Source organism: Zootermopsis nevadensis, unplaced genomic scaffold (genome assembly GCF_977971745.1).
Source record: "Zootermopsis nevadensis isolate Lab colony 2312 unplaced genomic scaffold, Znev_1.0 Znev_ptg000022l, whole genome shotgun sequence".
Taxonomy (NCBI): Eukaryota; Metazoa; Arthropoda; class Insecta; order Blattodea; family Termopsidae; genus Zootermopsis; species Zootermopsis nevadensis.
In genome coordinates, this window is record NW_028259154.1 from 24782405 (window position 1) to 24810250 (window position 27846).

The 27846-nt window shown below is 37.6% G+C and overlaps 1 protein-coding gene across 11 annotated transcripts in view; it reads right to left on the minus strand.

The window, feature by feature from the left end:
- Window positions 1–27846, minus strand: part of rsh (Rap GTPase activating protein radish) — a 391302-nt gene that overhangs the window by 201908 nt on the left and 161548 nt on the right. The window contains exons 1-2 of one of the 11 annotated variants that reach the window (XM_087353837.1): window positions 16757–16856; window positions 2737–2835 (exon numbers count right to left, since the gene is read on the minus strand). The exons of 8 other annotated variants lie outside the window; for them this stretch is intronic. In XM_087353837.1, coding sequence (XP_087209963.1) covers window positions 2737–2771 — 35 coding nt within the window. In that variant the 5' untranslated portion in view covers window positions 2772–2835; window positions 16757–16856. Of the gene's footprint in view, window positions 1–2736; window positions 2836–16756; window positions 16857–27846 lie in introns of those variants that run through there. 2 more of the 11 variants (XM_087353838.1, XM_087353840.1) reach the window with 2 other exon arrangements.

Genomic DNA, 27846 nt, shown 5'->3' on the forward strand with positions numbered 1-27846 from the left:
TTCACAGCTATTAAGACCGAGAAAATATCTTACTGAGCTTTAAAGCGAAGTCTCGCGTTAGCTTGAATATCGTTTTAGTAAATTTATGTAAGGGTTTTCTACCGTGCTGTGAAACAGTAAAACAAAGCTAACAAGTTAATGCAGACTTAAACATCACGATAGGATCGGACTGTTGTCATATATCTAGACTTCTTTATTTCCTTAGTCGAGAACATAAACGAACATTCTGGAAGTTTTTATTATTTGTACTTTCACAAAATCATAACAAGATCTTCCCTCGTGAGAAGTAAAACAAAATTACAAAATATAAATTTCTCAGTCAGAAATACGAGTTTCATCAAATGGAGCTGAGTCTCTGTGCCCCTGTAAGGACTTAGGGTTATTATTTTCCTCTGTTACGTCACAATACTTGTGAATCTTCCGCAGGGAATAATTTTTTACTGACAAAGAAACCTGGAAGATAAACTTCCTCTCTGTCATACGCCTATGTCGAAACATGCCTGAGTACAACATCACCAGCCATATATGCGGGTTTTTAGCATATGATTTCGCACTGTCGTCATTTATTTTTACTATAAGTTTTAAAATCTATACATAAAAACGTTAGATAAAGAAGTTCCAGATGTAGATCCAACTGCGTTCTTAATCTAAGTTTTGACCTTGAATAATTGTAATAAAATTAGTTCTAAGATTGCTTACTTCATTTTGTGCAAAAATTACTTCGCGCTCGTTCTGTTATGGAATAAAAAAAATGTAAGTGATACAAAAATCAGTTAATTCACTCCATCGTGAGACTGTACTTAATATCTCGAAACACAGAGCTCATCAAAATAATTTTTAAAAATTCTGTTTTTTTTTTGTTTTAAAGAAAGACCAACTGGTTAATACCGTTTGGAGGAAAAGATCGCTTTTTATTCTGAGAATCGTACGAAACCCACAATTACATTCTGTGGGAAAAATTAACAATTGTTAGATGCGAAAGCAGATGGTACACACAGAGATCAGCGACCTGCGGGTACGTGACGTAGCCGCAAACTGAAATTATCTTGCTGAAAACGAGAAAAAATATTTAAAGTAGCATGAGGATGAAGTTATCTCAACAAAACCATTGTTACGCCAGCAGAGACCTCAGTGAGTAGCTTCATGAAGTAATCAGAGCATTCCACAGCGACATGCATTGTTAGACCTTCTTCCAGTCTAATCAAGTTCACTGCAGTGAAGAAAATTCAAGACATCCGGTCTGCATGAATCTCGAGCCATTCTTTTCTAACGGGGAAAATGTAAGAAAAACATTTGTATTGTATTCTACGAATATTATTAATTATTTAATGCATTCTAGAAAAGCCAGATTTAAAAATATGAATACGTATTTCAAGGAGATTAAAAATTGTACATTGTCATAAGCTTGTTATCAGAGTTCAATGTTACTGAAGTAAAACATTTTCCTCACATATTTGGTGCATATAGAAGCAATTTTGATAAATTCCTCGTAGAAAATTTATACAGTTGCAGTATAGCCCAAAAGAATGTTATATGCAATTAACGCAAAAATTCAACAATTATATTATGAAGACTCTAAGTTACTTAGAACAATCACACAAACGGATTAGATTATTCAATCGAATTTTGACACTGAAATGCAACAAAACAGGTTTTTAATGTTCAGTTTTATGATTTAGTCTTGAAACTACTCATTGACTCTAAATCCGCCTTATTAAATAAAATTCATTATTTTTCTTAAAAAATTTAAATCATGACACAATAATTAAGGGCTCTGGTTACAATAATATTAAGTTGAAAGTAAAGCAACATTATCTTCTTAGGGGAAACAAAACCTTTAAACTGATAACACTGATGCTTTTATCTCAGAAAAGAATGGCATCAGAGAGATGTATTTGGCTCGCAGAACCTCGTGTCTACCAACTACGTAACGCTAATTCCATGCGGCATACACAAGGCAGTTGTTTAGTGCATGAAAAACATCTGTCGTGAAATCACCAGTGAAAATACCAAATCATGCACCATTTTCCCCGTCACCGACGTCTTAATAAAACATAGCATTCTCAAATAAGTGATGTGCAGTGAGTGACATTTTTTTCGTGCTGATTGCATAATCAGGATTTATACACATTCATTTATGTAAAAAGGTGGAACACATTTGGCACTTACAATAGAATTTTTTTGGCTTTTCATTTCCACTGAAATCAAGTAGTGAGAAATGTTTAACCTTCGGGGAAACTGTTCGGTTTGTAAGTTGCTGTTCAAACTCATTTCTTGTACTGAAAGATCACATAGGTTAGCGAAACAGCTGAAAAGGAATACCTGATAGTTTGATTCGAAAATATGTTTTTGTCTCGAGTGAATTTAAGAACTTTAAAATTAAATACTTTAATAAAATGTGTATGTTAAATTGCTAAATATTTCTAATAAACATTTCAAAATGCAAATCAACTGAAGCTACTATAGTTATAAATAAACATTCATTGTCAGGCTGTTGTAAAAGAGAAACCTACATATTTTAGATAAGTCAAGTGCTTTTCTAAACTCCGTCATGCAATGTTCAAATTGACAATTGAGTGTCAAAGCATTTGAATGAAAATCAAATGAAGACATTCATAATGTCATTTTGACTTTGAAAAAAAAATAGAACACGTCCTATTGTGTGTTTGAGAGTTAGATAGACAATAGTAATGCATTTTCATCGAATCTGTTTTAAATTTCTTTTGTTTTGGAGACCTGTAATGTCGCAGACGGGGAGACTGTAGCGCCATTTCTCATTCTCAATTTCTCCGCTAGATGTCAGATGCGTCTGGAGATAGAAGGGCGGATCGAAGTCTGCAACATAACATCATGGCATGAATATTAAGCGCTTGGAACCGCATCCAACATGAAAATACCATCAAACTTTGTTGCCGTCAACAAATTTGACGCTTCATAAAACTCGCCTTCTTCCACTTAAAGTACTATCAAGATCCAATCCCCAGCAAGTGTTATTGTTGTTGAGTGGTAAACATAAAATAGACTTCACGAACGGTGCTTACATATTCCAGGAAGTTTCATTTCCTTAAAGAGAAATAAATACAAAGCAAAGTATAGACTCCAACCATTGCAATGAGATTAGTTAAGTCCAGAAGAATGACAACCCGATAAAATTCATCGAAACGTCTTGAAGACCGTTATAATAGTCTCACATTTACCTCTGTCGCCACTGATTATTTCCCAGTCCAATTGGAGTGCGTGGTCTGAAGGGCAATTGTTTCTGTCTTCAAATATTTTCATGAGTTAATAATTTTACGTTCACACACACGTATTGAAACGATCAATGCGCTTGTTTCTGAGGAGTCTTAGAAAGTATTCACGTGGCAATAAATACTACAGATAACTATGCCACTGACACACGAGCCCTTTCTATGAGACGGTGCTAAATATTATTATTTTATGTTGTATTAATAGCATTTGATACACATTCAGACTCTCGGGTTCGATTCCCGGCGGTGCCCGAATTTATAACTTGTGTTGGGCAAGGCCGTGGTCTAGGCAACACGGAGTTTTCCTCCGGGGGCTCCCCCGGTTTCTCCGTGGCATCCCAACAATTACTCCATTCACACACAGAAGAAGGCAATGGCAAACCACTTCTGGATCATCTGCCAAGAACGTATATGAACAGGTCCCAGTCCGAGAAAAGGATGGAAGGATCCTGTTCATATGGACCTGTCGTCAGACAGAACACTAAATAAATAAATAAAAATTAAGGAAGGTAACTCTCACCACAGATTTTAAGTACAACCCTTAGATAAAAGATTCCAGTAACACAGCTGAAGGTATAATTATAAAATCGGAAACAGACTATCTCATGCCACGTTTGTCTTCAATGTAAGACAAGTTTGATCAGTCGAACCCTCCTTAATGTGTTTCGCGGTGAGTGACGACCCATCCTAAAAGCATTCGTTCCACAACCACTGAACGAACAACAGACGACAGGCTTTCATGTGTTTTAATGGGTACAGCTTTAAGATTACCTCTCAGAGGCACAGCGATTTAATCTAGAATATTATCGCAACACCACAGAACACATTAGAGGTCCACTCACTACACGCTACTCTTAACTGCTTGATGTTTTCAGTCTGTGTAGTAGCGTAAAACTCTGACATATCACACTTCCCACCAATAGCAGTCCTCTAGTCCACCTGATAAGAAACATTCTCCCTGAACCGCACCAGGAACGATTTCCCCCCGCAGGGCTTTTCTCATGGTCTGTGGACAGTAGCTCTTACATATATTTTGTGAGCCCACAATTTCAGTGTAGCAGAAAACTGCTGAGGGCTGAAGGAAACAAAGCGTCCTCTTTAAACACAGAGCAAAACTCAGGCAAAGTCATAAAGAAAGCTAACGACTTAGCTTCTTGTTCAAACTGCAATATTAGCTCGGACTACTCACGGAACATCAATCAAGGAAACATTCCTCTGAATGACATGTTTTGGGGAACATTTGAAAAAAAAACCCTAGTAATAAGGAGTACATTAATTTTAACTTGGGGCGAAACATATCACTGCATATGCAGGGCGTGTTTACAAGACCTAGTGAGTGCCAAGCAGCGGTTAGAACGCTGGCCTTGTAATCCTGGGGTCTCAAGTTCGATTCCCGGCGGTGCCCGAATTTATAACTTGTGTTGGGCAAGGCCGTGGTCTAGGCAACACGGAGTTTTCCTCCGTGGCATCCCAACAATTACTCCATTCACACACAGAAGAAGGCAATAGCAAACCACTTCTGGATCATCTGCCAAGAACGTATATGAACAGGTCCCAGTCCGAGAAAAGGATGGAAGGATCCTGTTCATATGGACCTGTCGTCAGACAGGACACTAAATAAATAATAATAATAAAGTGAGTGCCACATCTCGTGAAACACAGTAAAATAACACGTGTCCTATAAGGAGATTCAGACGCTTTAAGTAATATTCGACTAGCATTTTCTCTTAAAATCTCGTATAAATAAATAAAATGTCGAACTCTATACAGAAAATCAACATTACTCCGAGACAAGCCAAGTGTCCGTCAGAGTTAAGCCTGTAACTTTGACCGAGGTTTTGATAATGTTCTGCTTGGGCATGGAACAATGGTTGAATTGTGATTGGCACGGGGAAATCAAAGAATAAAATTAAAAATATTGCTCCGGCATCACTTCGTCCAACACAAATCTCACACGAGGTCACCCCGAGATTAAAACCAGGTCACAGCGTTGCGAAGCCAGCTTCTAGCTGCCTGAGCCACGGCATGACCTGAAACTTTACATAACATATTAAAATTCTGTACGTTTTACGTCCCTGATGACGGAGGCAGTATGACCTCTGAAACGTTGGTTAACATCGACCAGACTACACAGCGCAACAACCCAGAAGACGGAAATCTTCATACTCATCGCCCTGATGATGGAGGCAGTATGACCTCTGAAACGTTGGTAAACATCGACCAGACTACACAGCGCAACAACCCAGAAGACGGAAATCTTCATAACAGAGTTTCATACGTAATCTATTAAAGTTGGTATAAATATTTCAGTATTCATTTAATGACACCACGAACGTCAGTCTTCTTTCCAGACGATATTAAGGAGACAGGTAACTGTATCCGTGCAGTCTGGGACGTCGACAATTGGATTATGGGTTCAAAACCCAGTTCAAAGAATGGATGCTCATTCCCGTATTTCTGTGTTGTGCTGTCCTGTGTGGGACTGATAATCAAATGCCTAAATTAGCTAAGGAAACCTCTCACATGTGGGGTGGCCAAGGTCCTTCGAGGACTACGGACAAGGAGGAAGTGTAAGTAGGAAAAGAGGTTTGAAGTTTTCGCGGTGGTGAGGTCGATGTTGTTCTGGGTCTTGGCGCCGTGCAAGACTTGTCGGGAGATGCCATAGTTTTGGAGAAACATGTTGTCTCCATCTTCAGGGTACGGCACATCAAATCTGACGATGAAGGCAATGTGTTGCTCGGAAATATTGTTTTCTACCGACGAGTATACACGAAGACAAAATCGAGAAGAGGAAAACTGTCAAGTTTTAGTTTAGATTCCTTTGGATTCTCATATTCTACTCTTTTCGAAATAACACGCTATTGATTCACTATACCCTCTAGCGGCGGTTTGTTGTACCGACAACCAACGCCAGGCGTCGAGATGGTGCTGCTTTTAGCGGAGATCTCACAAAACAAACCAGAAGCCAGAGTTATTATTAATACCCCCCCCCCACACACACACACAAAATTTCAGCGCAATTGGTAAAATTAATAATATTCCAAGCCAAGAACGACTGCTCAAAGAATTTCTTCCTTTTAGTGACTAATATGATTAATTTATCACCGCCCGTGAAACGTTAACGGGGATTTCAGAAACGATTCAACTTCTTGACAGAAAGCTACTCTTCCAGACAAGTGAGAAAGAAATTATATATTTTTATTTACTCGACCGGGAATGAGTAATTACAGACCTGAACTTTTGGAATAAAGAAGGGCAAGTAAGTATATTTCTATTTCAAAAACTTTTTAAAACAATTTCTTGTTAGCACAGAATTGTGGTGGACCTTCATAAAGAAATTTCCTAACAGAAACTCTGTCATTCATTCTGTTCGTTAACACCCCTTCCACTGATTAATTTAATGGGAGGAGTTCTTTAAATTCATAACTACGAATTCACTGAGCTTCCTTAACCTCACATTAGCAAAATTCTATAAAAATTATAAGATTTATACAACGTTTTGTTTACTCACATTTAGACTCTCGTTTCCCACACGTAAGCTTTACGCTGATAATAAATGCTGGTAATATTTCTCTCTAAGATGCATTAAAACGTGAATGCGTTCATATTTAAATTAATTAACAGTTTCTTATGAGTTCAAATTCAAAATCCTTTCTTGTGTATCAAAATCGATATTACATAACATTTAAAGAAACCTGTGGAATACTGTTTATGTGATGCGACATACTACCCTCGAAACAGAATTTGTGATTATTAGATGAAAATGCCACAAAACCATCCAATTTTCCAATCACAACCTTTGAACTTCTGTTCTACGATCCACATCCTCTGATACCCACAATTCAATACACAGTCTTTGAGCGCTTCAGAATTCATTACTCTATGTATCGCCGGAATTGATACCTCAAATTCATAATGCGACCAACTTAGCGGGAATCCTGGGCTGGCTTGTAACGTGGCACTACACCTACAACTCAACGACGCAAAAGTGGTCTCTATCTGATTTATGCTTGAGTTATTAACAATCTGAGTAGCCTTGCTGGATAAACAAAACCATCTCAAACACACTGCATTGACAGAGTGCGAAATTAACATTTTGGTCATTCTCCATCATATTGGACGAGATACAAATACAAACAAGATTGACTTAACATTCAGCAAGAACGGATACGTTGAAAAAAAGCGTAAACATTTTAGTCGAGAAATATCAAGATATTAGAGACGCAGAATAATACTAAAAGGGATCTTAAAATTTTTCGGTGTGAGGGTGTGGACTGTATTTAAGTGTCATTTTCTGTAATAAAACTACGGGTTTCATAAAATGTGATGAATTTATTTAGCAGACGAGCGACTATCGATCTCTCAAGAAGGGTTCTATTCCATTGAGACAGTTGTGAATTGTCAATCTACATGCAAAACGTTGCAGAGGAAATCTCTGCACACCCTGTATACAGATTCATATTGGTGTGGTTACGTGTGTATTAATGAGGGAGAAATGTGAGTTATAAAACCGCTGTGTCATTATTATGGAACGTGTCTAAACATTTCTGATCTCAGATTAGCTCTCCTCATCTGCCGACTGTGCTTATGTTTATTGCAGAATATTCTCTTTAGTACGCTGTTACCGAACACTGTGACCACATGCAGACAGAATTGTAATTATAATGTTAGCCAACCCATACGTATGTTCTCTCAGCCGCTGACGCTGTATTAATGTAAATAACATTAAATTTAGGAGGGAGACGGTACAGGGACATAATTTACTCTTATTTATGCATAACTATAGTAATTATACTATAAACAGATACCGTAGTGATTATTTTATTTACATTCCGTCCGTATTTCTTGTCCTTAAGTTAAACTCAATTAAATCCTACTTGCCACCTACTGAATATTACAACTGATATATTTGCCCGAAACGTTCGATTACCATCAATATTCAACGCGATCTGCCGACAAAAATCGATGTTAAACATTTCCATATGTCCATTTATCAATTCGCCCGCCGTCCACAAAAACAGCTAGCCGAGCTACATAAAGATTCTCAAGATCTTTTCCCAAACCCGTTCAGCCATCGACTTACATTCCATTGGATCGTCTACCCGTCTACTCTGCCTGCCTGTCCACGTATGTCCGTCCATCCATTCAGCCACCCACCTACAAGTTTTCAATACTAAATTTCACAAAAATCCGTCCAACAGACTTCGTCACAAGGCGTCGGCAGACAGACAGACCGACAAACGGACGGACTGACACAATTACGCTCTCATTTTGTGTACTTATTGAAAAGAATACGTAGAAGACAAAAGAATGTTGAGTGTTATTTTCAGATAAGACTGTACTCGTTCCAACTTTATACGGAAAGCGGAGTTACATGTGCCACTTTTAAATAAAATGTTGATGGGACACGCAACATCCCACACCTTTGACATGCAAAGTAGAGAAATTGACTTGACATGAAAATTTCCTAGATGGTTTTAAGCGTCAGTAATAAAAGCTTAAATCTTCAGGAACGGGGGGATAGCTAAATATGCGTGCCTCCTTGAAATTCTGAATTATAACACTCTGTCATCAAAGGGATAGCCCACAACTTTCTGTTCCCATGGTGACCAGATAGCTTGAGAAATAACATTCTGGAAGTACATTATGAAAACATTTGAAAAGTTTGTTGTCAGCTTGGTATGAGAGTGGCTTATAAATGCTTATTATGAGAATTACATATGTGATTAACACGATCCGAGTAGTATTCAGGAAAAAGCGTGCTTGATTGTACATGTAGCCTAAGAAATCCTACTGGAATCTTAAGTTCGTCGCAATGATATAACCTGTACCCTTCGCTAAATATTGCCACAATTATCAGATCAGAGAGAATGAGATTGGCGGAGCATGTAGCAAGTTACGAAACTTCACATGGCCTATTTTTCTCCATCCTCCTCCGAAGCACGATGATAGCTAATTTTAAACACCTTGTGACTAAGTTCTGGGAGCCTGTCAGAGAGACAAAGCGGTGTCTGTCGGAGAGAAGGACAGAGTCTGGAACAGGTGTCCGCTGGCACAGCAGCGCCACAGATTATCTTGCACTTCAGTCATCGCTCGACAAAGGACAACGTTGCTAAGTGATTCCGGCCATACGTTTCAGGAATTTTATTGTGATTTAAGTGACTTTGAAAGCTGAAGGGAATAATGAGATTTTATACCTTGGTGGATTTAATTTATTTAACGACGCTGTATAAAGCACAGGCCTGTTTTAGCACAACTTAATCTGAAAGAAAGAATTCTAAGGACAAAGAACAAAGGACAAAATTTATACTCAATCTTTAATTTTTTATTTTGTTTCAAATAAACACAAAAATTCATGGAACGGATTCATGTTGGGAATATCATGCGAGTCTGTGAGTCAGTATACAAGTTTCAACTCTGCAAATAATATCGAATTTTTATTAAACTTGGTAACGCCGTGTAAAAAGAAATTGTCGTGTTATTTTATTTTTTTACCATATCCGTAAAATGTAATTTTTGAACGACTCTTCGTAATATGCATGACGTAAAATATAAGTCTAACTAAAAACCAATAATATCGAATACCGAAAAAAGGTGTCCCCTTTACAATGTGGATTTCACCAAAAACAGTCCACAACTTTTGTTTAAAGTATTTTTCGATATAAAGTATATAGGTATGTACTGAAATATGCGGGTTAATAATGTTTAACTTTATGGTCTCTCACAGTTGTTGAAGAACATAATATGAAGTAAAAAGTGCTGAGAACAATTTCGGTTCTAAGGGTCAGAAATTATGTAACGAGTTTCATAACATGTAGACTACGCTACACTAAATGTCACGAGAGTGATCAACCAAGAACGTTGAAATGCGCGGGACATGAATCATACGTCGGTGGAATAACAAGGCTGTAATAAAAGTATCACTTCAAAAGAGAAGGGAGTATAATATTAAAAAGGTTATAAGAATTGGGGCTTAAAATATTCACGTTGGCTCAGTTTAAGGTTCACAGATAGGCTTTTGTGAACACGATAATCCTAATTTATATCTCATAAACGGTGGGTGTAAGCCACGGTGGTCTAGCGGTTAGAACGCTGGCCTTGTAATCCTGGGGTCTCGGGTTCGATTCCCGGCGGTGCCCGAATTTGTAACTTCTGTTGGGCAAGGCCGTGGTCTAGGCAACACGGAGTTTTCCTCCGGGGGCTTCCCCGGTTTCTCCGTGTCATCCCAACAATTACTCCATTCACACACAGAAGAAGGCAATGGCAAACCACTTCTTTATCATCTGCCAAGAACGTATATGAACAGGTCCCAGTCCGAGAAAAGGATGGAAGGATCCTGTTCATATGGACCTGTCGTCAGACAGAACACTAAATAATAATAAGATGAGGTGGTCTAGCGGTTAGAACGCTGGCCTTGTAATCCTGGGGTCTCGGGTTCGAATTTATAACTTGTATTGGGCAAGGCCGTGGCCTAGGCAACACGGAGTTTTCCTCCGTGGCATCCCAACAATTACTCCATTCACACACAGAAGAAGGCAATGGCAAACCACTTCTGGATCATCTGCCAAGAACGTATATGAACAGGTCCCAGTCCGAGAAAAGGATGGAAGGATCCTGTTCATAATGACCTGTCGTCAGACAGAACACTAAATAAATAAAAAACGGTGGGTAAATTTCTTGACTGTCTAACAAGTATCGTCTTTTCAAAGTAGAATCACGTGCAGTTCAGCTAGATTAAGATACAGTAAGAAGTGCCCTATCGTCTTACGCCCTAGTGTGTCATGAAACGTCTGTCCGTGTAATTCAGTTGCCGATAATGGCTACAAGAGTTTCCACTGAAGGTCCCCAGAACCCATTCCAGGAACCGGCTCTGAGCAGGGGCACATGCCAGAGTAAGCTGAACGGGTAAAGCGTTCCGACCCGACGTGCGGCAAACCACGAGGTAATACGACGTCCTCTTGAGTTGCGTGTCTCTGTTTTTGCCGTCATCTGAGGCGAAAATTCTCTAGATCCCACCTTATCGACAACAGGAGAGGTCACTTTACTGAGGCTTATGGCGGCCGACTTGTGAACTAACTCTTTTGAGCACAAGGTATTTGTTGGAAGCTAACAGTCGCTTAGGTAGTCAAGAAATTCCCCGTCTTTTATGGAACGCAAAGATTTAATACCGTGTTCACAAGACCCTACCACTGACCTTATTCTGAGCCATTTTAATTTAATCAACACCCTCTCATCCTATTTCTTTAAGATCCTTTTTAATATTGTCATCGTATTATTTCTAAGTATTGAAAGTAATATTTTACCCTAAGATTATCCAACTAACAATAAGTATGCATTTAATGTTTCTCTCACGGAAGGTAGGAAAAATTCTGGACAGTTTGCTCTGTTGTTGACTCCAGATTTTCAATTCGTAAATTTCAAATTTGATGCTGTCTTATAAAAGCTTAAATCAGGGAAACGAGAGAGAAAGAATCTCAAAAACAAAAAATGAGTCCATTCAAGTTTTGAGACGACACAAAATTATAAGTTTCAATTCCCATTAAATTAATATACACGGTTACAATTAACTATATACTTAATGGAAGACCACTTTGCAAACAGGCGACACGCGAGTTAAGTTTTTATTGCATTTAGATGTTCTAGTACATATTACTGCGTTAACACAGCTGAATTTCATTAAATCCAACAAATTTCCACTCGGGTGACATCACTTCACTGTATTCAGATATTTACGGAAACGCTGGATGTGTTCAGAACAGGGAACGCTTCGAGCAGATAAACAAAGGAATGCGACTGAGAGTCTAAGATCGTCAGTGTTTAATTCACTTACGAGAGATTGAAACTGCACTACAGGTCGGATAAAAGTTTATATTAGACTTGTGTGTGGTGTGTGCGGAGTCTGACGAAGTTATACAACGCGATGCTCCAGTATTACATCGACAAATTCTGTCAGCAACTCTTAATCTCGATTTTGTCATTCCAGACAAAACTACTTTAGACCTTGCGACACATGAAAAATAATTAATTATTTGTACGTGGTGACTTCTGAGGTTCTCACGATGAGGACGGCGTCACTTAACGAAATTGTTACGTTATTTCGTTACGGATGTAACTTATGTACAATTTTTTTTTCGGAATTCGATGACAAATCGAATATTGTGGGAATTTGCGAAAACTAACAAATATAAATGAAATATTAAAGATATATATATAAAATATTACACAGTAAGGAGTTTCTGCGTGTGCAGAAGACGATTCCACGAGGTTCTTCCCAATTTTCTGCACGAGTCTATAAAACGAATTTTCCACAGCTTATTTTCCAATCAAACTTTAAACCACGAAACTCACGAATAAAATTCAGACACTTTACTTCTTATCTAACCCATTATGTGTACTTTTTTTTTTTTACCACATTACCGACTCAGGCAGTACCGAGCGCCGTGATCGTGCGGCAATTTCTCCGACACGGCTCTCTGGCATTTCATCTAAGCAATACGCTGCAGGCGTTACCCGTTACGGAACTTCCCGATTAAATGAATAAATCACCATAATCATACAGAATAACACGAAAGAATAATTTAGAAAAAAAACAACGAATAAAACATCAAGGAATTTTTCGCATTACCGCTAATACCAGTGTCCAATACGGAACATAATCGTAAATCGGTTCTATTCAACTCTCTAACTTTCGTAAGTTCAACCTTAATGTTTTATCCGTTCTCAGAGTTTTAATTAAGAGGACGTTACCAAAGAATTTCGCAGTCGTTATGACCCCAAACCTAACCACAAGACCATCCCATAATTTCACTAATTAAAAACAACAACTGACCAAAATAAAAATGAAAGAAAAGTCAAATGTAAATACAGTGGAAAAGTAAGAAAAATGAAGTAGGTAAGACAAAAATGAACTGAAACAAATACAACGAAAATGTAAATTACGAAATCTATAGAGAAAATAATGTAATAACAAAAGGAATTTGGAAAAGAAAATATATAAATAAAACGATCAACGAATTGAAATAAGGATGGCTAAGAAGATAAGTATAAACGAATGCAGAAAGGAACTAAAATCTAATATAAGAACGGAACAGTTTGCTGAACACTGGCTCAGATAAAAGTTAGCAACACTTGGCTACGTATCATCTATCGCGTTGAGTCAGTGACGTAGAAAATTTAAACAGACAATTAAAACAGCAACACATCAGAACGCGTCAGTCATGAGATGATTATGATAAAATTCTAATAAGTTGCATGTCATAACATATTTATACTTGTCATGTCTCAAGCTTAGTCTGGCTACATGTCCAGCCCATCGTAGCTACCTTAGTTTCGCTGTGCTACCGAAACTACGTGACCTGCACAAATCACTAAACATAATTCCCTAAGGTTGTCGAAACGATCTATTTTAAATGACACTTTTTCGTATTCAAGGTCATATGTACTCTGGCCGAGAGGCGTTCGGTTGGCTACCGAGGTCAGCTGAACGCATGAGGAAAGCTGTTGGACGAACACGGGGAATCGGTGGATTGATGGATGACAAGGATAATGGTAACACTGGCAGAAAAACCGGCCTAGTGCCATCTCATTTTGTGCTTTACAAACTTTCATACTTCAAGGGCCGCTTGGGGATTTAACCCGGGAGGAAGTAACTGGATGTTGCTAGAATCCTAACACTAGAGACCCTACAAAGTCGTTCGGGACGTGACGAACAGAATACTAGCCAATCAATAACCAGAAGCTTCATTGCTTAGCTAGGCTATTCCTCGACCTGCTTTCGTTATTTCATAAAGAAATATTGGTTTGTAGTGTTATCATGTACGTGTGTGTATGTTTCCGGTTAATATTAATTAAACTGAAAGAATTTCATGGAACCCGACATCAATATAACACATGACGTCCGAATTTTTTTAAATTTCTACCATCAATATTTACACGAATCTCTTAGATATCAGTGGTAGTAGAACATATATAGCGTCTTCAGTCTTTGTAATAACGCAGATATTTTAAAAACGTGTAACTTTTGCTTTGGTATTTTGTATTACAACATTTAAAACAAAACACGTACAGTAGACCTTGTTTTCGGTTCAGTCACTCTAAATAACGAATTCTAGAGCTGCAGTTTTTGTTAACAATTACAAACATTATAATGGGACAAAACTATACGATTATATTTGACAAATTTAACATAATGGGAATTTGTACAAGTTGAAAATATATACACAAATTTATCAGCAAATCGTACAATTAGGCAACTAATTTATGTAATTCTACACTGCAATGACAATGTCGTATCATATTATTTAATTTAACATTTAATTCACTAGTAGTGATTTAATTTGCATGTATCAAATGATTATAAAAAAAAATTTATTAATTTAAAATAATTGTTCAGCTGCATATGTTATGTGACGTACAGACTGAGGATGACACTGAAGGTATAATTCAATATGAATGTGAAGGAGAAGATCGTCACCAATATTTCCTAGACGTATTGAGAAAATTACAAAAAAAAAAACCTGTCTGCCTTATTGCTGAGAATCTAACATGTTACCTTCAGAATGTAGGCCGGATCAGTAACCAGAGAAAAATATGTTTTAATCATGCAGATTACATTTAATTACCGACAAAGAACTCACAGACCTGTACTTGTAATAAAGACGATTAACAAACAGTTTCAACAAAGACACAGCTGATGCATTAACATTTTTTTATAATACAGCTCTATTAGAAATTTGTAATGTTCCATACATTTCATCGACTCTTTACCTATTAACCGGTGGCAATATTTTGCTGTCCTGACTGATGAAAAGGTATTTAGCAAACAATGAAACTGTGTATAAACTATATGCATTTGAAGTGTTTGGCGGAATAATTAACGGACTGGTCATTGAAAGTAAACAGTAACAAAGTCTGCAAACTATTTCATTAATTTTATAATACCGGTATATAAACACAAGAGCAGTCACATAGTCTACATTGTTCGAACGTCCCCTGTTATATGTTCGTTCGGCCGTATTTCATGGTTAAATGGACTCAGTATGAAATTTAAACGTAACACATTCTGACATGAAATGTCCCTGTTTGATCATCTAATTGGAAACTATACGGGAACTTTCTCGTAGCTGGCAGATGGTTTCCATAGCAACAATCAATGACACAGAGCTCCAATATCGTTCACAAACTGACAGAATGGCCACACATTTTAAATCGGAAGCCGATGGCAAATACGACATTGTTTCCAGAAAGACGTTCTACATTGTGTATGATTCTATCAGACTTACTGCAACGTTTATCTTATTAGAAGGATGCTGTAAAATTAAGATATGGAAGATAACACAGCTTTACTGTAAGCCTTAATATCACTGCCCTCTTGTTGGTTAAAACAGGTTCACCGAGTAGGCGTGTACTCTACAGGTACATAATTCGAAATTTGGTTTATTCTTCAATTTACTGACAGGTATTTCCTGAGTTACCTCGGTCTTGCCAGGATTCTGCCTGAAAGGGAGGTACCAGGTAAATGATCTTTCCTGTCGACAGGCCAATCCCATAACCTGGTCCTCTCATAATTAATTCTAAATTAAATTATTCCAGACGTTCAATCACTTCACACGTCAGCATTTGTTCTCTGACATTTAATACACAGTATTTCGCATTAATTAGATTCACGTACGCTATTACGTTAATTATGCTCAGGTGTTCATAAAGGCGTGCTTCGAATTTCGTCTTCTTTTAGGAAAGAATCCTTGGAGCATTACACTACAGTCCAAAGAAGGCCTCAGCATTGCAGAGGGCAGTGTATTGCTTTCACTTCCGGAGGCGTTTTCAGAATATCATGGAGGTTGTGGGACTGGAAATTACATACAAACGTAATTCATGAATACAGACGGCTTTTCACGTATACCATTACGATGTAACAGCGATCACCGTTCATAATCATACATCTTCCAATGTTTCCATTACGCGATATAACATTGGGGGCGACACATTAAAAACGTGCATTAGATAATGAGTTGTGATGACGTATACGAAACAAGATTCCAGTATAGTTTGTATTTTAAAGATATTCGCAAGAAGACCATACAAATTTAATGCTGTCAATGTAAAAGCAATGCCGTGTTATAGAAATTTTTATAAGAAAATCACGAAGGCTAAACACACGAGCATGTGTTCGAATAAACACGTAGAAGTGATTTCACAAGATGCCCTTAACAAGAAGATCGTGGACATTTACTGAAGGGCTACATATAAAAATCCAGAGGGCTTAGTTCTAAGGGCAGAAAGATTATACTTCAAGATACACATAGAAGATTACTACAGGCCCTTAGAGAAGATCGTGGGTATTTAACTGTAAGGATCTACACACACAAATCCAAGGCGATGTTACACTAGAGGAGACTTAAGTTTTAAGGGCAGAGAGATTACACGTTAAAATATACACAAACCAATCTAGGGAAGTTTCCATGCTACACAGGGTCCTCAAGGAAACGATAATCATACACAAAACGTACCTCCTTGTCTAACTGAAATATTGCGTGTGTTACAGGTATAATTCCAGAATTCCACCGAAGCTCAGATGTCGAAACTGTTGTCTACGACAGGAATTAAGTCCTGCAAGAATACACACAATGATTATGTTTATGTAACAAGATACATAATTTATTGTACCATTCCAACAGCTGAGTGGGATATTTTGGTGGCTTAAAAACTGTTCAGGGACTAAATATTAAAACAAAATAACAACTACCGAAAACAACAGTTTGCACCGGCTTTCTTTACAGAAATATTTCCATTACTCATCTATCATGACAATCTTATGATATACCGTACACTACCTTCTGCCAAACAAAAGTTACCCAAACTTGTATAACCTCTTTGTACCTTGATCTTTTAACTTCGATATAAATGTCAGCGCACTGCAAGCACCAAGCACCGAATCAATTTGTTATTAAATTCATGCTGTTAGGACGAAAGAAAACTAGAAAAATGGCATCGCTGCCTTTCAAATAAAAATAATTTTGCTTGTATTAGTATAAGAAGCGATGCTGGGCGTGTAGACAAGCCAATTAAGTAATATATATTTTTTTTTAAATCGATATGTGAAGGAAGTCAGAACTTATTAAAATTTCGAATTAAACTGAACTTCGAATTTCACGAAATGTACTATGCATTCAAGTTATATATAATCTAAGCTGGACTTTCTCAAAGAGGTTTCTGTTACAAAACATTATTTCAGTAATCTTGAAGGGAAATAGCTCAGTGCACAGTTTTCGATATTCCTGGCACAGTTTGGAAAAAGCGATATATTGTTCTAGCTTCACAGCTGATTAGCATCCGGACACTCCGAAACCCCCGAGGACGATTCGCAGGAAAGTGTGCAGATTGGCATAGCAATTCTGTAAATGGACTGCTTTCCACCAGGTGACGTGGGCGACCTGTCAAGCCTAAGACAGATGATAAACTGCCACTGTCTGACCCTTTAATGTCAAGTGTCACTGCAAAGTGTCTCTTTATATGAGCCAGCAGTCCGAAATTACAGTTCTACTAACCACGGTACTGTATTTTGAAACAAATGCCACGATTTTTCATCTCATTTACCCAAACCTCCGACAGACACAGAGCCATTTCAATTCTTAACACTGTAATTATTTTGGACATTATTCACTCTCTGACGTATATGTAATTATACATGACGTCCAGGGTGCAGCACCACTGCCGTAAGCAGGTGGCGCTGTTCCATTATACTGAGAACCATTTCTGTTCTCTTTATCAACTTTGGTAGCAACGCACTTCACAAATGTTATCATCTGACTGTCAGACCTCTTTACACTTTGATACAAGCACAATTTTAAACAGGGACCACAATACACGACTTAACTCGAATTTTATTCAGACGCGAATAGTCTATGATGTTAAAGCGCCGATATCCAATCCGACACACCTTCGATTATAAAAATGTACGGTACGAGTGAACACTACAACACAGTGGTCATCGTATTTATTAAATATACATTAACAAAGTCAACAGAATCCCATTTAATTGCAGAGTAATAAATAAAAGATTGTCACAAACGTTTACAGAATTACTTAATCATCTTTCCATAAACAGTAATGAAAATATAATTTCTTTAAATGCATTATAATGCGTCAGTAAAGGTACTGTATATTTCTTATCCACAATGCACTGCGCCCGAACCAGTCACTAATCTAAAAACCGCCCGACTTAGCATCTTCATTGTTTGGTGTTCACTTAGAACGATTATCAAGACGGTGCTACAGGATGTACCATAATCAGTGTGCAATGCATTTTTTCAGCGTAAGTACTGAAACTAAGATTCTTCCCTTAAACCAACAGCCTATATGTCACAATCACATACAGAAATCAGCAAATTTTGAAAAAATTAGCAGCAAACATTTCCGGAATTTATCCTTCTAATTTCATAAGTAATATCATTTTTATTTATTTCTGATGCCCCCCCCCCCCCAAGATGCTAAAATTTTTCAACTTTTTACGAAACTTTTAATCTGGTTTAACCAGTTGACACAGCTCATCGACCGAGAATATTTCATTAATTTTCTGTCATTATTATCATTTATTTGCAAGCTATTATTACGTATTGTAGTTTCAACCATTATAATTACAAGCGTTCTCAGAAATAAAATTTAATATGGGTAGAAAATGTGTTAACAGTGATTTTAATTAATAACGTCTGTTTGAATTAGTGATAAAATATTATAAAGCAAATAACCTTCCTCCTGCTCCATCCGGACATTAAACTCCGGTCGCTTAACTTTCAGCCAGTCGCTTTCCTAGCAGAGATATCTCTGTTCATTATAAAAGTTCAAATGTGCTTAACAAAAGTATAATTGAAATTAACTACCCTAAAGCATCATTTATAACATAACAATGCGACGACATGTAGAGCTTCGCAGCTGTTTTAGTAAAACCGCCTCCCTTACAACAAAGTCATTTTTATTGCTAGCAAGACATCACTGTCACACGAAAACTTTATTTTGTGACGTTCGTGTCCAGACCATGATTAATTGTGTACAGGTTTGTGTAGACCTCGGCTGGCCCTTGTAACGTCAAAGCCACTTTGTTTCTATGATCATATTAGTGGCAATGTTGACGTATTTCAGAGGACAGAATTCTGCGGTTCGCAACTGTGGTTCTGAAATTCCTTTGGGACAGTTCACGTTGCCTCTTCTGCTTACGTCCTCCAGACTCTGTGTGTTACATCAGCCCTCAGACGTCCAATATGAAGGAATCTCCGCTCAGGGTGGTTCAGAGAAGGGAAAAATTTATAGGAGGTTTAAAGTACTCGTTGTGTGACTTAGCCTTTCTTGAAACAAACTTCACTGAAGTAATAAACGTGAGTTTTAAGGCATTAACAAATTTAATATACTTATGCAATCCTTGATAATCTAACACTTTGATATGGTCAAAAGATACGTAACGTGAAGGTTAATTACCATATACCTCTCGCCTTTAATCCTAGGTGTCAAAAGTAGGTGAGGTTGAGGGAAGAATGTTCGACCCCAGTAAGGCAAACAGGAGTGGCACATATTAAGAAAGAAACGTTGGACTGAAGTGCCTTAAAAATTTCTACAGCGACATTTTCTACCCAAATCAGAATCTGCTGTTAAAATTTAAAAAAAAAAAATCATTTAAGACTGTCAGACCGTCGTCCATTCAAAAAGTCAAACGTGAGCCGGAGACAATGTCTGATACAAAACTCATTACAGCTGAATACGAGAAAAAAATGGGGCATTATTAAAAAAAATTAAATGGTTTAATCCAAGTCAACTCAAAGTTCATATTAACCTCAAATGCAAGTCTGGTAGCTACATACCATGAAACTGAACGCGCCAACAAACAATCTGTAAAATATTTCGTTAGCTTTCTGTAAGAAGACACGAGCTCTGAGCTGTTTCACTTCAAGTCGATATTTCGGCTAGCCGAGAGCGAAAGGAAACAAGGAAAAGTACGCACAGAAATGTTTGCATTGCAGGTAGAGAAGGGACTTCCTATAAAGACATTTAATTACACTGATGAGATCAGAGATGGAATTTGTGTGAGCAAATATAAAGTCGAAGTGTAACAAGATATTACAAAAATAAATGGGAGAGAATAAACCATTCAGAGGAACACTGAAGCAAACACAGCAAAATAAATTAAAATGAACGAAAGGCGTACTGAAAAAGTACACACAAATATATGAAGAAACATAGGGAACAAGAAAGTAAGAAAGAAGAAATTAAAGCAAGGAAATGAAGGAAGGAAGATGAAATGTGTATATGCATGAGTTACTGGGAAGTCAGCCATGCACCGCCAGGGTAAGTCTGCAGATGAAAGAGGATGATTTTCTTTCAGTCATTTTGTGTGTCACAGGAACAAAGAACGCCTTCCTCTTCCTTAGAAACGAAACGTTCCAGTCAGATTTTCAACAAATCCTCTCTTGACAGTATATTCATAATGGGGCAGTGGAGATGCACGTTTGGGGAATTCTTATCAGCGCCGTCTTTGGTTCAGTCCTTGAGCTTACCCTTCTTCCCGACATTATTGAATTCACAGAACAGAGCATTAAAACAAAATTTTGCTTAAGAGATCTACCTTACTGTAGTGGGCGCGATACGTGATTCTTATATTTAATATTTCTTTATTCCAAAAAAACAGTTCCAAACTAATAAAATAGATTTATAACAATTTTCAATTTTAATATACTGAACAATTTCTGTAGTTTAATTGCTATATTCGTGTAACAGCGTTATGTTGGTACGACTGTGCTGTAAGAAAATATGCGTATATTTAACCATGAATCAACATTATTAAAAAGGATTAGATTTCACTGTCCTACCTGAAGACGGAACGTTGTGTTTCATTTATAATCGCGATGACAGAAGATCCCCAAATATTTGTCAGTTTAATAAAATTACATCAAAAGTTATCCATATCACATAAAACCAAAAATTAAGTTTTATTCTAAAGTCACACAATCTACTAACTTTTACTAAAATCACACCCTACATGCCCTTGTAACCTAGCACAAACTAATCTGGGAAGATAATATTTAAATGAATCTCATGGAAACAGGTACGGATATGTGAAATGAATTCAAGCAGCTGATATAGGCCAGAGGCGGGCTCTTGTGAATACGGTGATAAACCATCGGGTTCCATAAAAGACGGAGGATTTATTGACTAGTTGAGCGACTATTAGCTTTTCAAGCAGAATTGTGCTCTCCAGAGAGTTAGTAATATCCCATAGCACCCATGTCAAATCGGCCCTTTGTCATCAAGCTACGGCGAGTTCTCGGGTTGCAGAAACAGAAAGAATTTAGGCGTCGAGGGGGGGGGGGGATGAGACTTCACTGAAACACTCACATCGCTTTGTGTTCGCCATCACCTGTCTAATATTAAGTGTTCCGAGAGCTACGCTATCAAGTTCGCTGTTGAGTGCTAATTTCACTGTTTAACAATCACGTACAACTCATTAAAACCGAAAATCTCGAAATAGTTATTAAAAGTCGTGCTTCGTATTCGAGAGGTATCGAGTTCAAATCTCGGTCCGAAGATCGGCTGTCCTGACTGAGAATTTTCATAGTTTTCCCCATTCCCTCCACGCAAGTGTCGAGACAGTACATTAAATTGGTCCAAGGCAGTTTCCTTTCACGTTCTTTCTGATTCATCATTCGACGACGAACAGCCTGAGCTACTGAAAGTTTCATTAAATGAAGCATAAATAAGCATAGTTTATTTTTATGTCTACATTAGGTTTTCGTTTCTTCAATCAGAATATCCGATGGCGACTGATATTTCCCACAAGTGCTCAATTTACTCAACGTACTCACTCAATACAAGGCTATTCAATTCGAATTGCAACGAGCTGTTATGTTTGTTTAGCCCTGATAGTGACTGTATTTGTACAACCCTCACAGGGGATGACAGTAGCAATTAGGTAAATAATCTAACACAGCGTGTTACCACACGATAACGGGCAGTTGAGCATCAATACAACATAACAGAGCGCCATGACTTGAGGTCACAGCTTGGTTCACACTGATCTAAGCGAAAAGAAATTCCGCGCCACAGAAACTGTAATTTGCAAACAGACATTTAATATAAAATAACTCATACGTTCTTCAAACTTGATTTGCATTTTGAACAAAACACATTGTATCTCTATTTATGATTTATTTAAAGAAGCTGTCAGATTATTCAGCGTAGAATTAAAGGAAATAATGAACTGTAAAAGATAAGGAAGGAACCGATCGTGGCATAATTTCAAAGTATAATACCGACATATGTCTTGACGTAATTGATAAAAAGCAGGAAAAACGTCTGTAAGGATATTCGGTCTCCGGACTGAGACTTCAACCCGAGACCTTACTAAAAAAAGATTGAATCCTAACCTGCGAGGGCAACGAGCGTTTAAAAAAACAGAAATAAGGTTCGCGGCGATACCGCAAAATTTTAAATCTGCATGTCTGTCTCTTGTAAGATTCCAGCACAATCTCTTTCGGCCCACTGTATTTATGTGTGTACGGTACATTCAAAATACACAAACTGTGGATTATCATTTTAATTAAATTCTCGTCACAACTGTAACGACCTAAGTCCCCGTGTTTGCTATGTTCTACGCACGCGTGGAGTTTATACGTTTAGTAAAATTTTCACACCCCAATCTCAAGAAAATTTTAATGAAATCTCATTATATCAACGGGAAATAACACTGTTGAAATATCAGGATAAAATTCTACGGGATGTGGTCTAATATAATTTCTAGCAGACGCTTTTATACAGCCTGGAGAAGCTACTTCAATGAATCAAAGAAGAAACTCTGTACGACGTATGCGTATTTATTAATTTATTGTTAAATATTTACACTTTTGTGATATTCTACATCCCTGTTTTGATTACGTCCTTCCACTTTCACGTTCGCTCTCTGAAGACGTCCAGTATTTGTCTCTGGAGGTTATCAGTAGCAAAAAGTTACGTCAGGAAAATCTAAGAGCCTTTCGTCAGGTACGTACAGGGGTTGGATTTTCACCTTGATGAAATATAAAAATCATTGCAATTAAGTTACACTCGACTGAAAAATTAAAGTATTTAAAACCCTGTGTCAGAATATCTGAAAATAAAAGTCGACACGCGAATACAGAAACAAGACTTCCAATACACACGAAAAGGAAAAAGAGATATTGCCTGTCCATGAAACAGATAGGAAGCTGAAACCAGAAATCAGTGTTTTCATAGATCCTGAAGTGCTGATTTTCACACACGGGACATCCCGATCAAGGTCCTAGAGCGTTTCTGTCACTCAGTGCTAACCAGGTCAGCATTATAGAACATGAGATACGAAGATATCACGTCGGTCTTCTGGGTCGTAATGTCGTTTGGGCTGAAGGTACACACTAACGTTTCGGTGAAACAAACTGCATCCATCTTCAGGGAATAAGACAGTATGTTCCTCCGAATCGTTGATATCTACCTACAGGTGTTAACGGCGTTAAAATCCTAAAGACATGTAAAAACAATCTAGTATTAAGTACTTTAACCGCACGTAGAAGCTCACAGTAGCATACTAGTGAGTAAACGTAGATCCAGACGTAATAATTATTGAAGTACTGCCTGAAGTTCGCTGCGTCTGTGACTGTGTGAGGGCTTTGAGAGCCAAGGCTTTACTCAAGTTCTCAACACAGACTCACTCCGAGAAACTATCCGTTCTTCCGTCTCGTCTCAGTGTTCAGGCCTGTAATTTACACTGAGTCTAGAAAGACTCCTCCGTCACTCCCTTCAGTTAGTCAACCTGACAAGGAAACAGTAAAATACAGACTAGCATAGTCAGCAATGAGTTTCCTTCACAAACCTGGCAAAACTACACTCCTGATTATGTTTAAAAAAAAAAACTTTGTAGAGGTAGAAACAGTGACTCAAGCTACAATAATATGGTCTAAAAATTCTTGACGATGGTGAAGAGTCAATTGAATAAAAATTTCCTTGGATATTATCCATCGTCTAGTAAAATATAAAGTATAAAACGTAAAACGACGTTTTGGAGATGGGACTCTATCTCCGTCTTCAGGTTCCTACACAGTTGGGCCCACTAGATAGAGCTAATCCCTATCTCCGGACAGGAAATATAATATAGTAGTAGACAGGGACAGTGGGAATCTCGTTAATCCATATAAAATCTAAAACGACGTTTCGGAGATGGGACTCTATCTCCGTCTTCAGGTTCCTACACAGTTGGGATAGGGATTAGCTCTATCTAGTGGGCCCAACTGTGTAGGAACCTGAAGACGGAGATAGAGTCCCATCTCCGAAACGTCGTTTTACGTTTTATATTTACTAGACGATGGATAATATCCAAGGACATTTTTATTCAATTTACAATAATATGGCAAAAAAAACATAAGTAAATTGGAAAGAAAGAAGAGTGGAGAAGTTACTTAAGCCACTTCTGTGACGAGGCGTATCGTTCTATCCACTGTGACAGCAGAGAGACAGTTGGAAGGAACTTACCGAATATTACATGCAGATTCTGCCGTAAAAGCATCCTTACGCGGCAATTACTCAAGTTAATTCCTTGACAGGGGTGTGTCACAGAGACTAAGGAGGCTTAAACATTCCTCATGATTTATTTTTAGGCCACACATTAGGGTGACTGACAGTGCTGTGTCACTGTTATTTCTGGACATGTTCATCCACCTATGAGTTTCTTTAATGCACCGCTTACTTTTTCCGGTGTCTGCGTACCAGCGCGCAGCACCTCAAGATCTTTCGAGATATTTTGATTCAATCAACCTACAGAAATCGTAAAACCAACCATTTTTCTTTTCGTTTTTCCCCGTTCATTCTCAACTGGATTAATCTGGCTCAGGACAGAGATCACTGAAGGTCACATGTGAACATAATAATGAATCTTCGTGTTCCATATCAGGGAAACTTTTCATCAGGATAGCGACTATCAGCTGTACTTCATGAATTTCTTACTTTCCGGAATGAAAGGTCGAAGTTCACGCCATAAAATACGACACGAACAATTATCATTTTGTAATTAACTGTTATGGTTACTTGAGTTGTTATGAGACGGGGAAATGAGTAGGAATCGTGCGTGGGTAAGCATCTGCAAGGAGGCGTTTGTGAACGAAAAGACGAAATCTCACAATTAACGTAGAGACAAGAAGATCACGATATGTCTGTTAAGATAGACGGCAAACTGTCAATATTCAAAACGGGGACCTCCAGGTTATCAGGTCAGAGAGTTACCGCTACATTAACCGACGCGTAATTGTTTTATGTGGTTAAGATTTAAGTTCGAAGCTAATACCTTATTTCCATTATTTCTACATACAAGATTAATCCTAATTCAACATCAATGTCTTAATATATGAAGTATCAAAAACGAAGTTATTCCTGATATAAATTAGACTTAAAACACTAATAAAGAATCATATAAATTCAATTAAAAATGTATCACAGTAATGACGAGTTCTCACTTCGAATCAAATAGACCACTTAAAGATTATTTAAAACTTCAGTTCCTATCTCAAAACACAGAGCATCTCCATTACAAAATAAAACGGATAATGCTTTTTTGGAGAATAATCTAAGAATCATACGGTGCTAAAAACAAAGAGTTTCTTTTTGTAGCTTAAGTGCGTCATGTTTGTGTTGAAATCAAATATATATTTATTATCTCAGTCTATACACAAACGTATTTAAAATGTTGTTGTTAAAATTTATATAACACTATAACATCTGTAGTATAAAATATTATAATAAGTTATATTATGTTATATTATGGCGCGTAAATGATAAAAACGACGATATAAACCTGAAGATGATGTCATGAAACATCGAAACATGTCGTGCAATTAATAATAAGCGCCATAATAAATGTAACATCATACTACGATAAAAACGCCATAATATAACATAATATAACTTATTGTAATATTTTATACTACAGATGTTATAGTGTTATATAAATTTTAATAACAACATTTTAAATACGTTTGTGTATAGACTGAGATACTAAATATATAAAAGAGTTTCTTGTTGCAGAGATAGAAATCGCCACACTCCTACAGAAAATCGAAACCCGTGACATTCTACACATTGACAGATACAACACGTCACAATACAAGCAACAAACTCTCATACGCGAAGCGAAGACTGACTTGAAGATAAATTAATTCTAAATTCGTGTACAAAATTAATCAGTCGCTTACATGCAAGTACGGCTGGATCGCTGGATGAGCGAGAAACTAAAGCCAACATAGTCGTTCGTTGTTAATTGACCTCAACACTCACATTTTCGTCGAGGTAAGCAGAATTTGTAAATTAGCTGTGTGTAAACTAGTTCAGCCCGCATTAGCATGGTAATCGGCACGTACACTCACTGAGAAGATGTCATTATAATGGTAATGAGTACAGTCAGTTTTACATGTAATAGAGAACAGCTGAACCAATAGTTTAGAGCGCGCGTGATTAATTTTCGAATTGGCGATTGAATACCTTGTTAGTCACTAGGAGGGACGGCTCCTCCACTAACATTCCAGAACATTCCGATTGACCAGACATGGCTCTACAGTCACGAAATATTACTGTAATCTGAAGGACTAATTTTCTTATCTCCGTGGGGTACGTTGGCTATACTGACTCAATGTTTTCATCTTGATCGAAGTCTTATTTGCTGTGTCAACGTGTCGGCCTGGTGTTGCAGGTGATTATCAGCGTTTTGGAGGATAATAAAACAACAAAAGCCAATTAACCCTTTGAAGCATTTAAGACAGGCAAAATGAGAAAGCTTGGAAAAAGACAAAATTGTGGGGGGGAGGGGGGTTCTAGAGGAAGAAATATTACGTTAGAAGGTTCCCAGGCTATGCTCGCCTGTCCTTGAAATAGGGGTAGAGTGACAATGGAGGTGTTAGGGTGAGAGTAGACGCTTGAGATAACCGAAGACGAAGGTTATATAAATAATAACTTACTTTATTTTAACATTCAATTCGTACCTCAAAGAAAACACAACGCGTCTCCATTACAAGGAACTTAATTCTGTTGAAACTTTGGCAATCACCGCCGTGGATAGAGATCAGCCAAGTATCCCCTTGTTTATATCACAGATTTAAATGTTACCCTTCAACCAACTAGATGTTCGTAGCAGTCTTTCTCATACAAATTAATTTCACTCTTCTCTATTTTATTTATGCCTGACGTTGCTATGTGTAACAATTCGCTGTACCTGAAAACAGGTTAGTAATACGACCTAGAGCTCCTTACTGCTCGGTTAGAAGGCCGTAAACGCAAAACAAAGAATCAGCATTACAGGTGTTCCTGAAGGCATCGACTTTACGATGTAAGGCCATTCTTAAAAATCTTATATTTGCAGGGGTGCTTAAATAATTTTCTGCTTTTCGGGAAGGTTCATTATCGTTTCGTAGAAGCCCGCTCTTGCAAACTATCCTCAGCCCGCAGGGTCCACTTCGTACACACACTAACGTACTCTTTATTGAAATACTTTGATAATCGAACTGCCAGGCCTATTGATTTCAATGACTGCACTTTACAGATTGGATTGGCTTCAAGTCCCCAA